The sequence below is a fragment of the Macrobrachium nipponense genome, chromosome 46 (genome assembly GCF_015104395.2).
Source record: "Macrobrachium nipponense isolate FS-2020 chromosome 46, ASM1510439v2, whole genome shotgun sequence".
Lineage (NCBI taxonomy): Eukaryota > Metazoa > Arthropoda > Malacostraca > Decapoda > Palaemonidae > Macrobrachium > Macrobrachium nipponense.
The window spans coordinates 43739468-43761967 of NC_061106.1; the positions used below are offsets into that span (position 1 = coordinate 43739468).

Below are 22500 nucleotides of genomic sequence, written 5' to 3' on the forward strand. Positions count from 1 at the left end.
TCAGAGACATCCGAAGAATAGCAAAAGGTGATAATCTCTGATGGCCAGTAGGTTCTCATACCAGATGAAAAGTGGGGAGTTATTTATGAACTTTGTTCAAAGACAGACCGCCGAACAAAATGAGAAATGAGGTGAGGATTATTCCCAAGCGACGTTCTCGTAAGTACATTAGGGACTGGAGATGTCACTATTGAATAGTAAATATACTTAAGGTATAATTAAATAGTCAATTCATTCCTTTGTCGACAGTTCGATTCGGAGGCAGAAGAAAAATGGTTAAACAGATGCATCGTAGAATAACGAATATCTGGAGGTACGTTGTAGTCATTAAGCAGTATTAGTGACAATTTGTACTGTTCGTATTTTGGTTCTTATTAATTAAAGAAAAAAGACATGGCTTATCTTGCGTCATTTTTACTCTACATTTTTAAAACCGTATGGGTATTATTTCACTGCTCTCAGTTAAGCGTAAAGAAATAAAAAAATAGAAAAAAAAAAAAAAAAAAAAAAAAAAAGAAAAAAAAAGACATTACGATACATTATTTAAACCGTATGGGTAATACCTCGCTGCTCTTGGTTAAGAGTAAAAAAAAATAAATAGAAAAAATACATTTTTACGATACATTTTTAAACCGTATGGATAATATGTCACTGCTCTCGGTTAAGTGTAAGAAAAAAGAAAAGAAAAGAAATTTTAAAAAAGAAGAAATTTTTTGGATACATTTTTAAAACCGTATGGGTAATATGTCCCTGGTTTCAGTTAAGCGTAAAAAAAATGAAAGTAAATAAATTTAAAAATACATATTTACTCTACATTTTTTAAACGTATCGGTATTATGTCAACTGGTTTCAGTCTAGCGTGAAAAAATAAAAAGAAAATAAATTTAACAATACAATTTTTACTCTACATTTGTTAAACCGTATTGGTAATATGTCCCTGGTTTCAGTTAAGCGTAAAAAAAAGAAAAAACATTGTTTTACGATACATTTTTTAAACCGTATGGGTAATATTTCACTGATCTCAGTTAAGAGTAAAAAAATTATAAAAGACAATAAATAAAAAAAAGACATTATTACGATACAATTTTAAAACCGTATGGATAATATCTCACTGCTCTTGGCTAAGTTAAAAAAAATAAAGTAAATAAATAAATAAAATTGATTTGGAGAGCCAGACTTCTTAAGCATATATAGTAGTCATTCTGCATCCCCTTGAATGAACTCTTTATTTATAGTTCCTTATGATTCATACAACGCTTAGTGTTGTTCTCAGGCTCCCTTTGCTGGTTTCTCGTTGGGGACAAGTTCAAAAGACATAAACAGTGAATCAGAACGCACACACACTGACGTGTTTTGGAATTGGCGGAAAGCGTTGGTCACATCCGGTCAAGATTAGTCTAAAGATGATTCTCTCTCTCTCTCTCTCTCTCTCTCTCTCTCTCTCTCTCTTTCTCTCTCTCTCTCTCTCGATTGTGTAAATTTGTGTGTATGTGTTTGTGTGCGCGTGTGTGCGAACTCTCTCCATGGTAGGTCAGGCTGTTTGGAAAGTGGTATGACCGAGGTCAGGTTATTAGGAAACCAGGATTGTTGATAGACGAGAGACTTGAATGTTGATAAAAAAGAAAAAAAAATTCATATGGTAAAGGACTGAATGGGAGATAAGATGGAGAAATAAAAAAAAATTGCCCTACATTTAGAGCTCTCCATTAAGAAATCCTATCAATGGCAAGACTGCTTGATGATGACGACTGACTACTTTGAGATAAGTCTGAATGATAGAGCATAAATGGTATGCCAAGACTGATGCATGTATGGCCGAATCATCAGGAAGATGTGTACTGAGTTTAATCCATCACTTTAGATATATATCAAATGCTATGGATATCTATTTTGCTAACATTTATCCGAGGTCATTGAGATTGGAGGAACTGGTATTATTGAAGGAGCAAAACCTTCTTCCGTCATCGTCGGCCTGACTTTGTGGAAGCCACATTTTAGATTCTGAATAAGGAGGAGAGTAAAGTCTCAGGATGTCCCAACTTGGTTCTTCGTTCATACAACTTCTTTTGAAGGTTTCAAGAAGCCAAGTCATAAATCTGCAAACATTGAACTTGAACTCCTGAAGGTGAAAAGAATAGATTTAAATAACTCGACGAAGGACTTGTTAATAAAGATACTAGTTTTATATAAAAAGAAACTATTTTTCTTATAGTTTCATTTCACGAGAAGTTGCATTGTTAACGCAAACATCCACTTTCAGTTTACATATTTTCCCACAGTTCGAAAGGTGCAACTTCCTGTAAAAAAAAAAAAAAAAGGGGGGGGGGGTAGCCTTGAGTGCTGTGGCACAGAAGCACTTCTAACAATTGATTGTAGCATCCTCTTGGAGTGTATGCTGCACATTGGAGATTTTCTCGCTTGTTACGCGAAATCATTACGTAAATAATTGGGTTGGAGATCATTAATACCGTTTGTGTTGATGTGTTATGTTAACCTAAGTGGCACTTGACGGTAGAAATTGTGAAGTCGATAATATATAAAACTACTTGTGACTGATGGCTGTACGAGATTTATTATCGTTCATTATCAGTATTTGTCATTTACGGAAGACATGCATGGACATATCCCCCGTAAAATGGAATGAATTCAAAAACTGAATTCCATTTTGAAATCGCCAGAAAGTAAAGTTATTACTTTGGTAACAGTTTTATGTGGAGTTTTACGAAATGAGCATCGAGTCGGGGCGAAAATCACAAAGTTATGGCAGAGGTAGGAACGGGACTTAGAGAGAGAGAGAGAAGAGAGAGAGAGAGAGAGAGAGAGAGAGAGAGAGAGAAACCTATTGTCGTTTGGGTCTATAGGGTTTCGGAGTTTTGGGGGTGGCTTGGGGGAAGGGTGTGTTATTTTCTTAACCTTATAGGCTTTAGTAAGCTGAAACCCTAAGCACTATTGTGTACATTTTTGCGATTAAATTATCATGATGACCTTTGTGCAAAGTGGCCGTCATGTTTTGATACGGTTCTTGTGTGTGTTTGTGACCTGAATTTGTCAAAAGTGTTTCATGGATCATCAGGAGAATTTTCCCCTAAGGGAAGCCCCTAGTGTCTGCCAACAGGTTGGAGATGAGATGTCGGTGGGAAACGCATCTCAACATTTGGAGGGGATCTGACTTCTAAGGGGTGTGGATTACTCTGCCATGTCACAGGATTGCGAGCTCCGAACGCCATTTTACTAATGTGTTTATCCGCATGCATAGGAACCGAGCTAACCAAAATTTTAAGTACAATTGCGAACCACAACATGCACTTGAGCGTTTTTCAGTTTGCGTTTTGGAATGCGCTGTCTTCTCGGACACCTGTCCTACTCGTACCATCATTAGGTCTCCCAGGTCGATTCCAGGTGTCCCACATTCGTTGATATCTGCTTGGCACTGCTGGACTTCTTCTACTGGCGAGAATAGAAATGGGTTCATTAAGGGATTTTAGAAAGCTGTTCCATGATGTTTCACGCTACTTCGCAGGCAATTAATAGGGCGATAATCTTACACGATGAACATAACCAAAATGCAAACCCTGTCAGTGAATACAAATAAGACTTCAGTGAGGTACGAAACGCCCCTGTCGATCTGCCTTTGGATGATTGGCAACCTTTGCAACAATTCCGGGTTCTTATCATCTAATTGTCGTTTGTGCTAATTTGACTGGAATCACGTTTGCTTGAAGCGCCAACACTCATGATAAAGCTTTACCTATATTCATTAAATATATCCTTATAATTTAGTCTCTTCTTGTATGCATGCATGCATGCATACATTTTAAGTGCATAATATTTTTGTCGTGTCAAACTGCTCAGTCTACCTCAATATAGTTTTCGAGGTTACAATTGTCACTTGATTTACTGTACATCACTGGCTGGTAATTTAATAATATATACACAGCTGTGATGAGGCATTGTCAGTACCGTATATCTCAGCCTGAGGTAACACGCAGAAAAAAATGTGGAACAAAAAAATGATGAAAGGTTCGCACTGGTCTGCTAATGTTTCAGTCAGTTAATCAGCTAGATTTATAAACTAGGAAGTTGGTTCTTTGCTATTACTTTTGAGTCTCTCTCTCTCTCTCTCTCTCTCTCTCTCTCTCTCTCTCTCTCTCTCTCTCTCTCTCTCTCTCTCTCAAGCATGTTGCGCAAGGAACGGAGGCAGCGCACCACTCTCTTAATCTCTGTCCTAACAAGATGGAGACGCCGCCAAGAAGGGTTCATGCAGTCAATGGAAGAAATGGGATGAGATGGGATTATTCCCGTAACAGGGACAAGCCTCGTAACTGCCTTCGCCTTTTCCTTTTCGAGATCTGTTATCTCGATCCAGAGCGGGGCTTCGTGTCTTTCCTTTTAAGGCGTTTTTTTCCTGTGCTTGTTTTTTAAGCTGGTCGTTGCAGACGGCTTTTGCACGTTGCGCATCGAGAAGCGTGTGGCTTCTCTGTAATGTTTACCTTTGATTGATCGTTTAACTCTCAACGTAGCTACTCGTAGGTCGCTAATAATAGATCATTCATGACACCGTCTCAGCGAATTCATATCGCCGTCTCAGTGATATATAATAAACACTAAATGTTCTCGATCAGAATTGAAGATTATATCGCTTTATATACCTCATGTCTTGGCAAGATGAGAGCCTGAGTTAGGTGTTTATATATATTTCATATTTGAAAAAGCAAGATCTTGTTTTTTAATGTTCACATATAGGTACTTGTCTCTGTCTAGGAAGCTATATATATATATATATATATATATATATATATATATATATATATATATATATATATATATATATACTATTATACACACACACACACACACACACACACACACACAACAACATATATATATATATATATATATATATATATATACTATACCACCAAACAAAAGAAAGAAAGAAATATATATATACATATATATATATATATATATATATATATATATATATATATATATATATATATATGATGAGAGAGAGAGAGAGAGAGAGAGAGATACGAATATGTATTGTATGTTATTTTGTGTGAACTCTACCTTCTCCAGTAATTAATTATCACTTCAATCTGCCCCCGTTCAATTTGCAGTTGCATCCTCACCTAACGAGTAGAGTCCATTAACTATGTGTACATAATTTTCTTTGAATTACGGGACTAAACCATTCCATTTTTTTTACATAACTTTTTTATTTTGACCGGTAACCATCCATTTTTTTACATAATTTTTTATTTACGGTAACCATCCATTTTTTTACATAATTTTTTATTTACGGTAACCATCCATTTTTTTTACATAATTTTTTATTTACGGTAACCATCCATTTTTTCAATTTATTTTATGTACGTCCCATCTGGGGAGCGACGGGAATATGGAGAGAAAGGGTGGGAGAGAGAGAGGGGGGGGGGGGGGGGGAGGGGAGTGACTAGGAAAAGACGGCAGTTTTTTTTTTTGTTTTTTTTTTTTTTATCAGTTGAGTGAGAAGCATCGTGAAAGCAGGAGAGAGAGAGAGAGTGAAGAGAGAGAGAGAGAGAGAGAGATGAATGAACGCAGAACAGTATATACAGTACGGAAACAGAATTACAATGATGAAATGGGGGCTCATTCATTCCTGGTGAATGCATATTATACCTTGACGACCTGACCCGTCGACCGACATCGTGGAATACCAATTGTTTCAGCTTAATTAGATGAGAAAGCTTCCTACATAGTAAGGTTAATGAGTAATGACAGTGTCTGATGTGAAAGTCTCGTATTTAGATTACAAAAGATATTTCTGGACGACTATTTAGGTTCAAGCCTCACCAGGAGAATTTGCTCTCAGGGTAATGTCAAGTGGTCGCCCATTATTAAAAAAAAAAAAAAAAAAAAAAAAAAGAAAAAAAAAAAAAAAAAAAAAAAATTCGCTACTGAAAGAAGTGAAGGACTTCATTGTGAACTCTGAACTCGAAAAGAGAGATTTCGTCAGTAATGACGAAAGAATATAAATTGTCCTATATACTGGAAATCAAATTCACAGTGGAAAGAAATGATATAGTCAGTTTATTTTTCTGAAAAAAAAAAAAGAGAATTGCAACTTTTATTTCCTTATAATGATAATAAATTTTTTTTTGTGGGGTACATTGCTTTTGCGCTTTCAAAAAAAAAAACTAAACGATTAATCTTTTCAGAACTTGAGCACGAAAGTATTTTGGAGATATGATTTTGTGAAATACTTTATTTATAGGCGCTGTATAATTATTCATGAAATTAAAAAGGTTTGGAGTCCTTCAGTATTTTTCAAAAGTGTTTCTTTTATCGTTGATGTTAGTGATGGAACTGTTTAAAGTAGATAAGTTATTTGAGGGAATTGTTTAGAAAGTGTCTTAATTTCGTAAGATTAAGGATCCAAATTTCCCAGCTTATTTTTTCGACTAAATGAATCTGTATTTTCCTGTCATTCTTTGGAAGTGGAAAGGTGAGATTATTCTTCCAATCCAGAAGAATTTATTTATTTATCTATTTTTATTTATTTATTTTTATTTTTTATATTTATTTATGTTGTTATTTATTTATTTATTTTTATTTTTTATATCTATTTAATTTATTTATTTATTTTCATTGATTTAGATATTTATTTATTTTTATTTATTTATTTTCATTTTAATGATTGTGTATAGATATCTGTATCCTGCTTTTCTCAAACGTTAAAAACAGAGGATAAAGAATTAAAGCTAGAAAATTCCTTTGTAGAATCGCGCCCAGTCATTCTTCCAACTCGAGAAGAGGACTTCCATTGTTTTTCCTCCCTTTCCCCGTAGACCCCAACCCCTCCTCTGGGAGGGTGGCAGTAAAAACTCTTTATGTATCACGGCGTAGTGATGACTCACCGTTCGCTAATTCCTCCGGACGAATAAATCAAAGTTAACGTAAAAAGGCGATTTTCCTTATTCATTTTACGATGATGGTCTATCTTCCCGCTAGGTGAAGTTAACCGACTCATCGTTCGTCTTCCTCACACCGAGATCGGCCTAATGCAGGACGGACGAAGAAGCCGATCTCCACTGCCTCCTTTATCAACTGGATCGTGGCAAATTGGATTCATTGTGACCCCACTGGAGACGCGCTTCAGGAGCGCTTTTTGTGGGACGTAATTGGCCCCGGCGTATTTAGCATGCAGGATGGGGGATGCAGGGCCGCGAGTGTTTGGAATACGAAATGCCCTTAAACCCACAACCGCCTCCTATAAATTCCTGTAGACGTACGCACGAACGCGCTCGCAAAAAGTATCGGTGCAGGGGCGTCCGCTGCCAAGTTTATATAGCTTCCGATGCGTCGCTCGTTGGATAATTGCATCTTACCGATCTGGAAACAGCTTCCAGAAGACACTCTCAGGTCCGTCTGGCCAGAGACAAGCAATAATAAACGGCTGGGAAACTCAGAATAAGAGATAGACGTTGCAGTTGCAAATTCTTGCCTGCGAGGAAGAAGATTTGATCGAGCTGTCTCTTCGTTACATTTCATTTGTTAATTAAGGCTTCCCTGAGAGACGACTCGTGTGAAAGTAATCTTTCACTCGTATGGACAAGACGCCACTGAATTAAAAGTTAATTCTCTCTCTCTCTCTCTCTCTTGTGCGCCCCAAACCTCAAAAGTAGTTGGTGTTACGGACCATAACAAGTCTTCTAGGATGAGACTGCAAGCCCCATGCCCCTCTTTCCAAGCACACACTCGCAAATCATCCTTTTAAACATTGCATTACGCCTGATTAAGCCGATGTTATTCAGTTTAGACCGGTTGTGTCCAAACTCTGGAGGTATGTCCAAATACGACCAACCAGTTTGATGAGTGAGTCACCTCACCACCGGGGTATCGAACTGGAAGTAGGGTATCAGTATCAAACTCACGTCAGGTGATGGAGATATATGAAAGTCATGATACCTAGTGACGGCATTGTTAACTCGATTTTTTTTTATATTATTTTTTTCTCTCTGGTTCCTGGATGGAAGTAACGGAGGGTGAATTTTTACGTCGAAAGTAATTAACGAGACAAACGGTATGGATTAATTGAAAGGTGGCTGCTGTCGGCAAAACTATACTTGTCACGGCGATATATTTGATTCTGCCTTGACTCTCGCATAGAAAAGCAAGAAATTTGCACATCTGCTGTTAAGTTATGCCACACCACCACATTTCTTACGCAGAAATAAATAAAATTATCAATCTTTTCTCGTTTATTTGGACTTTCTGGATCATGTAGCAAATCTTGACACGTTTACTTGGACTTTCTGGATCGTGTAGCAAATCTTGACACGTTTTCTGGATCATGTAGTTACCTTGACGCGTTTATTTGGATTTTCTGGATCATGTAGCAAATCTTGACACGTTTACTTGGACTTGCTGGATCTATACACGTTTATTTGAATTTTCTAGATCATGTAGCAAATCTTCACACGTTTATTTGGACTTTCTGGATCATGTAGCAAGAGTTTAGAAATGGAACAGAAACCGCAAACTTAAATTTCTGGCTCGGAAAAAAAAAAAAAAAAAAAAAAAAAAAAAAAAAAGTTCAGACCTCGGCGTCCACCTTAGTTCCTCGGGTCCCACAAACAAAACGCAGGTTGGTCGAATGTTTAAGCATGTGCGTGTGTCATGGAAAAACTGCAAGAGCCATGTGACATGACATATACGACGTCACACGAGCATTTCGGTGTTTCACAAAGGGGGGAGACAGTTGAAGAAAAGGATTAAGACGAACACGCCTCCTCCACGTTTTTATGGCTTGAGTGACTAAACTAAAGCTTCGCCAACGTGACGAGCGTAAATGCACTCTCCTTCTTACTATGATGACCATCGTAAACAAACAGTTGGTTTTTCCTTGTCTGAACAGGAATGAGTATTTCTTGTAATACTCTTCCAGGTAGCTTATTTGTAAGGGAGTGTGTGGCTGTCAATATTCAGTCGGTTCGAAGTATTTTTTGGCCCGTATTAGGGAAATGATGAATGAGTACCTGTGTAGAATACTTAATTTGGTCAAATGAGTGAAAATGCGGTCTCTTAGAGTGTATGGAACAGGTGTAGGATGCTACGGGCAGACAAGGACCCTGGTTCATACGTAATCTCCATCCAACTTAGCTGTCCTAGATAACAGTTCCTCAAACAAATATGTAGCCTGATTTCACAAATGACTTGTTAGCATTTTCCTATGCATAACTTAGGGGCCACTGAATAATTTGCCAGCATTTTCCTTTGTATAACTTAGGGGGCACTGAATAATTTGCCAGCATTTTCCTATGTATAACTTAGGGGGCACTGAATAATGTGCTAGCATTTTCCTATGTATTACTTGGGGGGAACTGACTAATTTGAGAGCGTTTTCCTATTTATAACTTAGGGGGGAACTGATATCGTCACCTCAAGGCTGCAGAAGGCGAACGGGAAGTTATACATCGGTCGCGCATTTGTATTGTTTCCCACAGCATCAGCAGTATGGCGTCGCATATTAACTAGGATCGTTTCTCCTTAAGAAGAAAGTCACATTAAAGGAGAAAAAATGTTGACTGCCGAAGCCCCTCGAACTTCTCGCAAAAGGGAGGATAGATGATGAACCCCGTTGGAGGGCCTCCTCCCTCAAACCCTTCTGCATTTTTTGTTGACTTTCGTGGCTTCTTCTTTGTATGTAAGTAGGTTTTGCATTTTTGCTTCGTGTCTTGTCAACAAGTGTGTGTTTTTTTTTTTTGTCTAGTGTTCTGTTTAACTTGTTGCTGGGTTTGGTTGTTAAAACTGTGTTTTTGTTTTACTAGTCGAAACTTATAATCTTATGCCATGCCTTTGATGGAGTACGTGAATCATCAGAATGTATTTCTTCATTAAAAATGAAAGGCATTGCGTTATAAGGAGTAATAAACTACGTACACTATTTCCTTCGTCAACACCATCAGCAATCCAGAGCGCCTTCTCGTCCCAGCTGTCAATACAGTTTGATTTGATTTCCCTCTGAAACTTCTGACAAAATTGATACATCGTAAACACGTGATCCATGTGTCATTTCTCATGTACCTTTGCCTTAAACGCGTGATCCATGTGTCATTTCTCATGTACCTTGCTTTTACCTGCAGCTGTGTCATCTCAGTTTTACCTGCCTTTAAAAGAAAAAAAGTGTAAAAGAAAAAAAATAAATTATTCCTTCATTTGATTCAGTTATTGTTCCTCCAGTCATGTATTTTATTACTCCATTTTATGTCTTATTATGCACGAACTCCGTGGCACCTTTGAACCACCAGTCTTAGCCATCAGCTGTTTATATAGCCCGTTTTTGCCACCGGATCCCGTTATCACGGTCTGACTTTCTTTTTATCGAATTCACTCGCGTTCATAAAATTTAGTTACATTCTGAACACCTCGTTTTACTTCCACTTTCGCCTATGAAATCAACCTATTACTTATCATTACAGCCATCAACTTTCTCTTCTGCGTACCCTGTGCTAATGTTCAATGTCATATTCTGTATTCAATGTTCTACATTATCACCCAAATCTTGTTTTTCTTCAGTTGCTAGTGAAGAGGCTCCTGGTCATTTAAGAGACTTATCCATACCTAAGAGAAACCGACAGTAACATTTCTATTTAAGAATCACGAAAATTAGCAGCAGTTAGGTGTTCTTCGTTGCAGTGCCCGTTTTAAATTTATGCGGAAATTTATATTTCACATATTTTAAATATTCAACAAATCTGAAATCTATACATATGACCCTTTGGCTTTGTGACAACGATTGAGGAGACACGTGATTTTTTTTATTTATTTATTTGTATGACCCGAAACTAGTAAACGCCTTAAACATGTGAACGCAGTCTTGAGATTACTCAGCGTTGGTGAGTAATGCTCTCTCTCTCTCTCTCTCTCTCTCTCTCTCTCTCTCTCTCTCTCTCTCTCTCTGAGTACGGACAAGTCCACTTTTACTTGAAATGCGGGATTAAATGACCTCATTCCCGGGGCGGTTGGGTTGATTTGATATGATTTTTATGGAATGTAGGGTTAGGCTGGCAAGCCAAGCACTAGGTCACTTTCGGCCATAACTCCAGTGTTTCGCTATAGTTTAATAGAGAGGCTAAACAACAAATTACAAGTAATGAAGCATGAATGGAGGCCAACTGAAGTCTAAAAAGTGGGTGGAATGGAATGGAATATGATTACGAAATTTAGGCTTTTGAAGCCAAGCACTGGAATCCAGATGGATTATTCAGCGCTATAATGACTTTGTTTGAGGTTTAATGTTAATGAATTTATAAATTAAAAAAAGAATAAAACAAAGGTGGTTTTAATATGAATGGTAAAATGTGATATCCCCCATAATATTTATAATTTTGCATTTCGAGTGCGCAAACAAGAATAAAAAAAAATTTATACATACATACCTCTAAAAAGTGGGAGCAAGTAGTGGCAGAAGGGACGCTGCCATTTTGAGTAATGCTTACAATACCACGTGAGGTGCACAATGACGACATCTCCCAGTGGTTGGGGGGCGGGGGGAGGGGTGATATTAGGAAGGATATAATTGTCCCCGTCGTCTGTGAAAGTATAGGGGGATAGGGGGTGCACCTCATCACTATACTTCCAGTATCACGTGCCAAGCAATTTTCCTTTTCGTAAATATTTACTCCGAAAAAACCTTTACTTCACGTTTCGTCATTTCCTGACGACATCCTTAAGGAAGTTTCTGTGACGTCCTGAACGAATAGCTAGTGAGTGCGATTTCTATCCATTGGGTGCTCATGTATGGGACTGAATCGGATGCATATATAGTTGCCGGATATCCTCTTTGAAGGACTATCGTTCACGTCAGAGGCTGCTGCTTTTACGTACACCAACTGGAGAATCTTGAATATATCGTTTACTGTTAACTCGAACTGTACTGGACTTGTATTTTCAGCAGCCTTTTCCTTCTCGTTTTGTGTTATATATTTTCGTTTTGGCTTTGGTTCCCTATTATCTCCTCATTTCATGAAACATTGGATAACTTAAGATTGAAAATGCGAGACTATGATAGGAACGGTGACAAAATAATCTTTATTTTGTTTCAAAACCGCCCTTTCTCTTCCATATAAGACGATTTATCCTCTCATTTAAAATTGTTCATATTTCTAAAACGTTTATTAAAGTTTCCTATCTTCAGCTAACATTTGAAAGCTGCAGTCATTCCTTTTACCAGCATTTGCCTCCTTGCTTGGCTGGGATATTTTCACGGATCCCAATATCTCACGAACGGTTGGGTCCTTGTGGTTGCAAGAAATGTGTTTATGCATTTTGTCTCCATGATTCTCCCTCCCTGCGGTTGACCGTAGGTCAGCGGCCTTCAGTCAGGCCTCTAGGAACCACATTCAATTATTTGCTCAATTTTCTTTTACGAGATTAATTGCAGCTTGATGCCATGATATACTGCACTCTTATTTGCTCACTACAGGGTTTTAAAACAAGTTTTTAGTCCTTTCTAAAAATAATCACTGCTTTAAATGTAATGAAAAGCACATCTCACAATCGGAGACCATTGTTTGCTATTGAATAGTATCATTCGGTAGTCTTTTATTTCACACTGTGTAGTAAATATTGCTAGTCTTATTCCATATGCTCACAGAAGTTGGCTTCAGCTTTGTGTTCAAAGGCACCTAAATAAGGCTCGGGATATTGATGAATCTGTACAGCTATCCGGGTAGGGCATACATCATTGCACTTTAAAATATGTATATTTACAAGTATAACGTCTTCACGCAAGTACAAACTATATAGTATTTCCTCAGTTGTAATTTGCTTTGTTGTTTCACTGACACATTGTGTTTATCAATTCCATCCCTTCCTGCTAAAGGTTCAAGTGAAAGCTCTCCCTGAATTGTTGCAAGCCGAGATGTTTTAGGCCGTAGACCATTTAAATACCGACATGTCCATGGGCGTGAAACAAGTTTGCGGTGTAAGTGACTGCATAAGCAATTTGAATAAAGTGAATGGGGTTTAAATTTGACATCCGAATCCTTGAAGACTTAATTGAACGCGAAAACAAAACTCTCCTGTTTTACAGGACACCACAATTTGTTCTACGTCGTTAGCTTCTTGTATCAGAGAGACTGAAGTATTTTTATCATTGTACCGTTAAGAGGAAATTACGGTAAAATTTTCCGTTGCTAATGAATGAACAGTAACGTAATGGTAGAATGGATGAGGTAATTTTATAGATACACTTTCTACGTCATTTTTAGTAGGAAGTTAACATTTTCGTTAATTTTAAAGTGTCCATTTTTATTTTAAATTTTGTAATGAACTTATGAGAGTGCATTAATAATCTTACAGAGAGCAAGATTTTCTTATGAATTTTCTTCTTGAAAAGCTTAAAAAATTTAGTACCTTTTGAAGGAAATAGACGGAAAACTTACTCTCGTAATCTTACTCTTAGCAATAATTACAATGCAGTTTATAGGATTTTTGTAATTAAATTCCCATAGATACAGAGATAAATTTTTATTAAGTAAAGCTTTTACATCTATATCACATTCACAAGATAGAGAATACTCATACACACACATATAGGCGATACATCAATAACTCAATATTTTATCACAATAAAAATTAAACTGTACAACATAAATGAATGTTCCTTTAAAACAAAGAACTTAGGAAAATAATATACATAGAACTTAAATTTACTTTTAAAGTTTGAAAAAAAAATACGTAATTGGGTCGAGTCCCATCGACTAGGAAAAGATATTGTGCCTTTTATGTGAAAGGCAACTGGGTCTTTTGGGTGGACTCAAAAAAAGAGTAAAGATTTTTATATTATATACAATAAATGATTAGAAAGTAAATATGTACAGAATAGTACATAAAACTACAAAACTGGGAATATTTGATTTCTTGCTTGTCAAGCCGCGAATTGTATCAATTAGCGTGCACTTAAAATCACAATTATTATAAAAAAAACATTTCTTGCGAAATATTTGCAGAAACAAAAAAAATAATTAGTTGAGCATTTAAGAACAGTAAAATTTAAGGGGATAAAAAATGACTTCGATGAAGATAATAAACAGAAACCTAAAGCTGTAGTTGCCACAACGTACATGAATCATCACTAACTTCGTACAAGTCAGAAACTTCTCGCAGACATTAATAATACCCTTTGGAAAGAGTGCAGCACTGATATATAAAATACCCTCTTCTGCCATGACTGGGCAGTGGCTTCCCAAGTCCCCTTAATCTTGAAAACACTACCATGTAAAGCTACCACGGAAATGGCGTCCAACAGCCATAGATAGTTCCACCCACTTTCCAAAATACAGCACAGAATTAACTGAGACTACTGCTGAAGAGGGGAAGAAGGGTGGGCCACGGAAGAATTCATGGATGTATTCGCTCCATTAGTCTTCTTGCGGTGTCTCCGCCCGATGTGTAGGACGACTTTGCCCTGCTTGATTTCTTTGAAGGCTTGGATGGCTTCCTTGTGCGAGCTTCCGTGGAGGGGTTTTCCGTTGATGGCCAAGATTTCGTCACCTGGAAATTGCGTTGCAAAGTTATTAGACAAAGGGCACAATGTCCGTATCAACAGGCTCTTGGACAACGCAGACAGTGTCCATATCAGTAATATATATATAGGCTCCTAGCACTGAAATTTGAATGAAGCAGTTTTTACACAAGATCAAAGAATAGTTACTCTAGAAAGTTACCTTCTTGTAGTGCACCTGAAGAAGCAGCCTGGCCCTGTGGGAAGACTGTTTTAACGAAAATGCCCATGGAACCCTTCGGGGAATCTGTTCCGCCTACGATGCTGAAACCCAGGGATCGATGTCCTGGACCTTTTTCGAAAACTACCGTCCGGATCTGGAAGGTCACTTCTCGCTTGTGACGCGGCAGAGTGCAGAAGCTTGGTTGCCCGTCCACCTGTTCAGGAAGAAGGAAAGGTAAGATTTGGTGGTTGGGGTTTTATGAATTAACTAATAAAATTAATTGTAGACAAAAAAAAAATTGTCTGACAACCAAAATTTATACGATATACCAAATATCTTATACCTGAATTCATTTTTACTGGGGAAGATTGGCAAAAGAATTCTAATTTGTATAGTAATAAAACCCTTGAGACATCTTTTATGCTTAAAAGTATATCAAATGTCCAACCCAATTTTAAAGGTTTCAGTAATGCATACCCCCTCCAGAGCCAGTCAGCAGTGGATAACCGAGTGCTGGATATACGAAATTATAATTCAGTTTGATTTCCGGCGCTAATATATGTGGCCTTACATGGTTAGCCGTCTGTTTATATCTATACGAAGGTGTGTGTATGACCACCAAAATACTACATCTCCCAAAATCCCATCGTGACTAAAACAAATTTAGCAGTGTACAAATTTCAAGCCAAGTCGAAAGTTAGATAACTATTACATTAACTGTCCTACAATAGCTAAAGATTTAAACTTCATAATTGACCACAACTGTGTAAGTTTGGCGGTACGACCTAACACTGGAACTGCCAAACGTAAGTAAAAAAAAATTAAAAACTGTCTCCTCACTATTTACTTCTAAATGTGGCAGCACAGATTTTTTCTACACTTCCCGACCCTTGCCACACAGAAATATAAGAAGTAATGAAATCATGTTGAGCATCTCTTTTGTTCTGGAAACAACCAAAGGTTTTCATCAGACTATAATTTTGTATTTTCCAGGATGTGAGAAGACTGAAACCTGCTTCTTATCATCTGATGGATCGACCTAGGGGGAGAGGAGGGGGAAGATCTAAACACAGGGAAGCCAATGCTAGTTTGTTTTGATTCTTATGACAGCAGCAAAGCTACGCAATATCGCCTCATTGCGTAAGTTGGGACCCTTTGGTTACTATGTATGGGAGGGAAGATGACCGGAAAATACATAACATACATTCAAAAAGTCGTTTTGAGTTGCCACGTATTCCATCCCATATGCCCATTTTTTACTTGCTACTTATTAGTTGCTATCGTTTTTATAATACATTGCTTCCATTTTCGAAGATATATAATGTGAACACAATGACCTTCCTTAATGAATATGATATTCACTCAACTTCTGAGCAAACAATTGTAGATATAAGTAATCCAAATTTTTGTTGTGTAGATGTTGATGAGTTCTCAAATGGTTCCTTTGGTAAATCACGTTTTTTTATAACTTATTTATTCCGACATTAGCTTAAGCATTCACAAAGCCTCAAAGAAACGTTTGAATTTCAGATTAAAAGCAGAAACCCTCCATATGACATGTTAATGTGGAAAGCCACAGATTTTTATCGTATATACTGGGTTAACGCTATAGTTATACGAGAGAGAGAGAGAGAGAGCATCGTTGCCTAATAAGCCAGGAACCTAAGCCATAATGTTACAAGGAAGATAATTTCCAATTTATGTGACTGAGAGTTTTCATATAAAAATCTCGGGCCAACGTTAACATTAGATCGTCTCAAGTTACATTTCTAAAAGATAAAGAGGTTCCGGTATGTCGACTCTTAACACATAAATTGGCATGTCAGTTAACAGTAATAAGTAAATTACTCTTACTCTTGTTCTCGTAAATAAACCACCATCAAAGCCTATTATGTGCTTGGTACTGAAAATTACCGTTGAAAGTTTTATTCACGTCAACTATTAAAATTGAACGGTTACACTAACGGATCAACAACAGTGTTTATTATTCCGTACAGATGCAACCTACTTAGAAAATTAAAAACACGATCACATCTTTTAATAAATCTGATCCGCCTACATTAAGACAGGAAAAATACATTGCACTTTATTTCTCAGCATTCCACTGCTACTTACGTAATAAACACAATTGACGGGCACGCAGGGGTTTGGCTGATTGTAGTTCAAATTGTCAAAAGAGCTGTTTGTGCAGCCGGAATTTCCATAGTTGTTACATTGGCTCCCGGAGAAATTGTCAGAGTAATTGCCAGAAAATCGACTATGTTCCCCCAGCCCCTGAAGATGCTGCTGCTGCTTCTGCAGTTGCTTCTTTCTTTTCCTTCTAAGCTGAACTGGCGACACAGAGAGCCTATTCATGCTCTTCTGTAACTGAAGGACACAATCAGAACAACTATCACTCTCCGGGGAGGATTCCCGAGGAGGATTCGTTACGTGAATGTGTGGCAGGCTTGACGATCTAAGCTTCCCCGTGGGAGGAGGAACTTGTAGGGTGTACTGGTCTGTCAGAGAGGTCTGGGACAACGAGGAACATGCAGACAAATAAGACGACCTGGGTGAGCTCGAATCTAGAGATGTGCACGACATACTCGGAGATGGAGACGATGACCAAGAGCTCCTGGGGGAGCATGACCTCGGCGTATAATAACCCGAGTCCTCATATTCGTTTTCCTCTTCCACTACCTCCAAGTAAGGCAACTGCCACATCTCGACTTCTTGGATGATCAAGTGCGATCTAAGAATAGAGGAACAATCCACTTCCAGAGATCGACGACGACGACAACAGTTCACGATAAAGGCGCGCGGCTTTCTACGTGCCATGACTTGGCGCACTTGCCTATAAATGATTCGAGGGGAGCGGCGTCGGATGTGACATCACTACACGATTTCCTTTCTTACGTAATAATTCGTTTCGATTCACGAAAAGTGATCGAACAACGAGAACACCAAGAATTACGAAGCAAACATGTTTATACTGGATCCATTTTTCTTTAAGAACAAATTCGTGTGTTAAGAACTGTACAAAATAAAAGTATGGCTTAAAGCCAATGTCAAAACTGCGTTTTAATCCCGGAAATATACTGGTACTTTTATGAAAGACTAATAACACTAACAACTATGAAATGACGCTACAATAATTCATCAACATTTATCAAACCGTATGTAAAATAATAAAACATACGATAGTTTCATGGAAAAACCATTCTGATAATTCGATTACGCAGTCCAATAATTCTTCCAGAGAAGGTGTAGTAGCAAAATGCACCTCGAATCTGAGTACAGATCGAGTACTTCATAAACACTTAGTAATTTCCAACACTAAATTTAAACCTGAACAATATTTTTGCAATTCTTAAAAGTATCGGATTTTCATATGCGATCTCTGTTGAGAAGAGAGTATGCAATTAATTATAATTAATAAATATTAATTGGAATTTTGGGGAACTCTTGATGAAGTAAACTAATTTAGTCTTAAATTTAATAGGAAGGAACCGATTAAAATTTAATTTAACTCCGAGTCATTTAAAAATAACGAGGATTAAACGAAGTAGAGTCACTTCACTTTAAACTTAAGAATAGCTTATATTGAATTAAAAATCACCAATTCGTAAAATTAATCTTATAGTAATCTTTCTTCCACAGGGTTAAATCCTGATAAAATACGGTACGTAAGCTTGACAGGAAAGACTCCCCGTCAGATCGAAGGACAACATTTCCCTCTTCGACTTATCCTTCAAAAAATCCCCGATGCCTGAATTATTTCAACGAAGACGGAGGGGAACGACCTTCTCCCCAATGTCAAAGTCTAGTCATCAAAACGCTTCACTGTTGAGGCTACACAATCCTGTCAAGGTCAGAGGGTACGCGGGACAAGCTCATTAATATTTTAATGCCCACCAAGGCATTGAAATAGAAAGAGGGCATTCATTGGCCCTGCCTGTGCAAACCTGGATGAAAGATGAAGTCGTTTGTAAGGGTAAGCTGCCCAAACCAATCGTTTGAAGGAAACAAACATAATTGAATTAACCAATAAAACTTGTCTAATAAGAGCAGATCCTAGAGGTCTATTTGGGGCGCTAGCCACCTAATGAAGTCCTGTAGAACTTGTGTCAAAGTCCAGTGATTGTTATTTTACCTATACCTGACACATTTGTATATTAAACTTGTAGTTTTTGAGAAACTATACATTTTGCTTCTTATTTTCGGTTCCACTACACCGGAAACACCTGTGAGATATACAAATTAATGCCATGCACAATAATGCATATACATATAACAGATTACAGCCGAAACTTGAAGTTTTTCCTACTGTGATACACATTCCTAGTGATAAAAGCATCAAAACAAGACTTGGCCGATTTCCACGGAATTCCTTTGCCTTCATGACATCATCCTCAAAATGAACCGGAGACTTGCAGATAAATTTTAAAATTTCATGTGTTGTTTTGAAGCCCGAGTTTTTTCTGAGAAATGTTTGTTTGCTCAACTATAATTTTGAGGATGCATATGCATTAGAACTACGTGTGCACGAATGAACAGACCAAGTATAATAAAACTCTGTTGAAATAAATAAAACAGAGGTAAAGAAATTCCATAGGAGCAAACAAGAAAAAATACCAAGTAGATGCCACGAAATAAACATTAAACAAACGAAATGATACAGTATATTAATTGAGCCGAGTTTATTCACCACCTGCCATGGTAGGGTATGGATGAAACTTGTAGTAGGACTATATCTGTGAAACGTTATTTATATCAAAGCATAACAGGTAACTGCAGAGTAAGAATCCAGGGTCAGACCCAGCTGGTTGTGCGTGCGCCACTGGCAGTAAATATGACATCTCCTCCAAATCTCTCTCTCTCTCTCTCTCTCTCTCTCTCTCTCTCTCTCTCTCTCTCTCTCTCTCTCTCGCCTCACCTCATCCATCTCGGTTACACTGGTAACTTGCATATATCTCTTGATTTCGGTTACGAAACACCTCGGTTTGTAATTTATTTAGCTTTTCATTTATAACATAGTCATTGCTTTAATTTTATAGAAACAGTCAGTGTTTTAATTTTGTAGAAAAAAATCTTGTGATCGACTAAAATGAGCGGTAATTAAACATTCTCTCTATTATATACTTCATTTATTTTCAGATTTCTTTCTTGCCTTTCTAGTGCATGTTATTTTATCTTTTAAATCTCATTAATTTCCTCTTCGATTGTCGGTTGTTTCTTTCATTTATGAAATGTTCGTTTCATAAAGCATAATTGAACTTTGGCCCTATTAATTACAATGCGTTCAGTCGGTTTCCATATCAAAACCTTGAGCTTTGCTAGAATACACTATCGTATTTACCAATGGACATGACATTTATTTAAATAAGGATTTGATTTAAATACAGAACTATCAAACTAATTAAAATATATGAAGATCTTTACATCTGTGCAAAGGGATATGAAATGTATGAATGCATGTGTCATAGTGTAATCCCAAGACATGAGACTCACCTTGTCTGCTTCTTCCTCTTGACTAGACGTAGACTTATTATGTTCCGCAGTGGGAGTGAGAGGCGGAGGCAGGTGCTTCGTGGGAGTCTCGTGTGGATCCTTGGTAGTGTTCTTTTCGGGGGAGGATTTTTTACTCTGCAACAGTCTTCTCTCCTCCGTTGTAGCCGCCGTCAAGGTGCGAAGGCCGCCTCTTCCTAGGGTCATGGTTACAGGCGTAGGGGGCGAATGACGCCCTTGCTTGTGGCGATCTAGTGTACTCGTTTGGTGATTGGGGGTTTGAACGTGTATTTGGTTAGGGCTATTGGAATGGGAGCCGGTGGGGGTGTTGGATGGCGTGTACGTGGAGGGGCGTGTTGGTGACCGGTGATCGAGTGGTGGTGGTTCCTCCCATATGCAGGAATCTACGCAGGAAGATAATCGTGCCCGCCCACCGGCGGCCCTCGAAGGGACAGCAGTAGGGCGCGGTTGCGTCGACTGTTGATGATGATGTGACATCTGTTGGTTTGGCTGTGTGGATGGATGAGCGGGCTTCTGGTATCTACGCCCAAGAACACCCGGTTGTTGCGAGGAGGGTGGGGGCGAGGGCGTGGCTGGGTGGGGATCGTGCGTGTGCATCTTGATGATGTGATCGGCGACGATTCTCGGCTGCTGGAGGGAAGGCGCGTTCGTTGTCGCCGTCTGCTGCATGTGATGCGGCGTGTGTCTCTTGGGGCTGGCGTGAGTTCGACGCTTGAGACTGTGGGAGGAGAAAGAGGAGGAAGAACAGTTGTGGGTGTAATCTCCCATGGAAGGAGGCGGGGTGGAATCCCCGTGGCCATCACTGCCGGCGTACGTGTCGCTGCAAGTCTCACTGAAGGCTTCGTCATGGCTCGAGGACGAAGACGACGAAGTCGTGGACTTAGTGGAAGAAATAGGGAATGTGTCGTCGTTGTCGCTGCCTGTGACGCCGGAATCCTGTTCATCGTCTCTCTCTCCGCAACGACGCGCCCACTCCAGCACCGCCCGCGAATCCACCCACTGTCGGTTGGGTGGCGCCCACTCATCCTCGGGTTCGCACAAAGACATGGCGCGGGTCTGGCGTGACCTCCCGCGACCCAGACGGGATCGGATGGCATTGAATGGCCCGTTGCTACTGCCGTTGCTGCTGCTACTGCTGCTGGTGGAGTTGTGGGCGTGGAGGTCTCTCTGGCGCATCATGTGCACCCTGTCCGCCCCACCCACCAAACCCTCGTGGTCCGGTGTGGGTGTCACCGCATGGCGGGACGGAGATCCTATGTTCCGCCATTTCGATACCAGTGACGACCACTGGTTTTCCACGCGCCTCCGAAAACGTGGCGAGCCTGAAAAGAGAGAGAGAAAAAAGCGTTAAGCATATACAAAATAAGCCTTAACAGGTATAATTTACTTAATTCTGCATAGACACCATATTTTTACAAATTTACTTCTACTGCAAAAAAGAAAAAGAAAAAAAAAATCCTGTGCTAACCTACTGTAGAACTTGGGAGTATATTAAACAGATTACAAAATGTAAATACTTTTTCTCGGAATTTCGTGTCAGTCATAATTCTTATATTAAAGAGTAACATCTTTCTCAATGTTTACAAAACTATTTTGTTACAGTATTGTCATTATAAAAGAAAAAGAATTCTATCCTTTGCAAAATGGCTATTTTGTCTTACTCAGGGACAGACAACCTAAATGAATACAATGGCTTAGTATGTAAATACGGCGCCTCGAATGCGTAATTCGGCGAGCTAAAATTCAAGAGAACTGAGAACGGATATCGCGTTTAGAATATGGATTGCATCACTTTCAAAGAACGCTTCCTAAAAACCTAAAAATAGCCCTCTCTTCCTACCGAACCCAGAGCTTTGGAAATTACAACAAGAGAACTTACAAGTCGATAAAGAGAGGAAAGGATAGAGGACTAAAGGAATTAAAACTTAAAGAGATGGGTATGGAAGGAAAGGTGCCCATTTCGTGGAGCAGAAAGATTAATCTCATTTCTGAAACACTCGCAACCACCATTTCCTCTGTATTTTTCTACTTTAACGGTAAGCGAGCAAGGGTACATCCTTGAGCATTACCTATTATTTCCTACAGGTTCAAACGTAACATCTCCCTAGTCTATGGCGAAATTTAACCGGAAAAGTGTCGGAAGAGATTCCGTCTGGGTGTGTTAGCTCTTTAGATTACAAAGTGAAATCTAATGTCTAGGAATTGTACGTCATTAGAGGGAGCTGGTCCGGAGGTTACATCTAAAAGCGGAAAAACTTTCGATCTTTCAAGGTAA

At 38.6% G+C, this 22500-nt stretch overlaps 1 protein-coding gene and 1 long non-coding RNA gene across 7 annotated transcripts in view; one reads left to right on the forward strand and one right to left on the reverse strand.

Annotated features, from left to right (window-relative positions):
* Window positions 1-19738, forward strand: part of LOC135214993 (uncharacterized) — a 266054-nt gene extending 246316 nt beyond the window's left edge. The window contains exon 3 of the long non-coding RNA XR_010314537.1: window positions 18357-19738. This is a non-coding gene — a long non-coding RNA (uncharacterized LOC135214993). The remainder of the gene's footprint in view (window positions 1-18356) is intronic.
* Window positions 13504-22500, reverse strand: part of LOC135214992 (uncharacterized) — a 294976-nt gene continuing 285979 nt past the window's right edge. For all 6 annotated transcript variants that reach the window (XM_064249517.1, XM_064249516.1, XM_064249519.1 and 3 more), the window contains 3 exons: window positions 20208-21547; window positions 14718-14931; window positions 13504-14544 (listed from right to left, as the gene is read on the reverse strand). In XM_064249517.1, the coding sequence (XP_064105587.1) occupies window positions 14351-14544; window positions 14718-14931; window positions 20208-21547 (1748 nt within the window). In that variant the 3' untranslated portion in view covers window positions 13504-14350. The remainder of the gene's footprint in view (window positions 14545-14717; window positions 14932-20207; window positions 21548-22500) is intronic.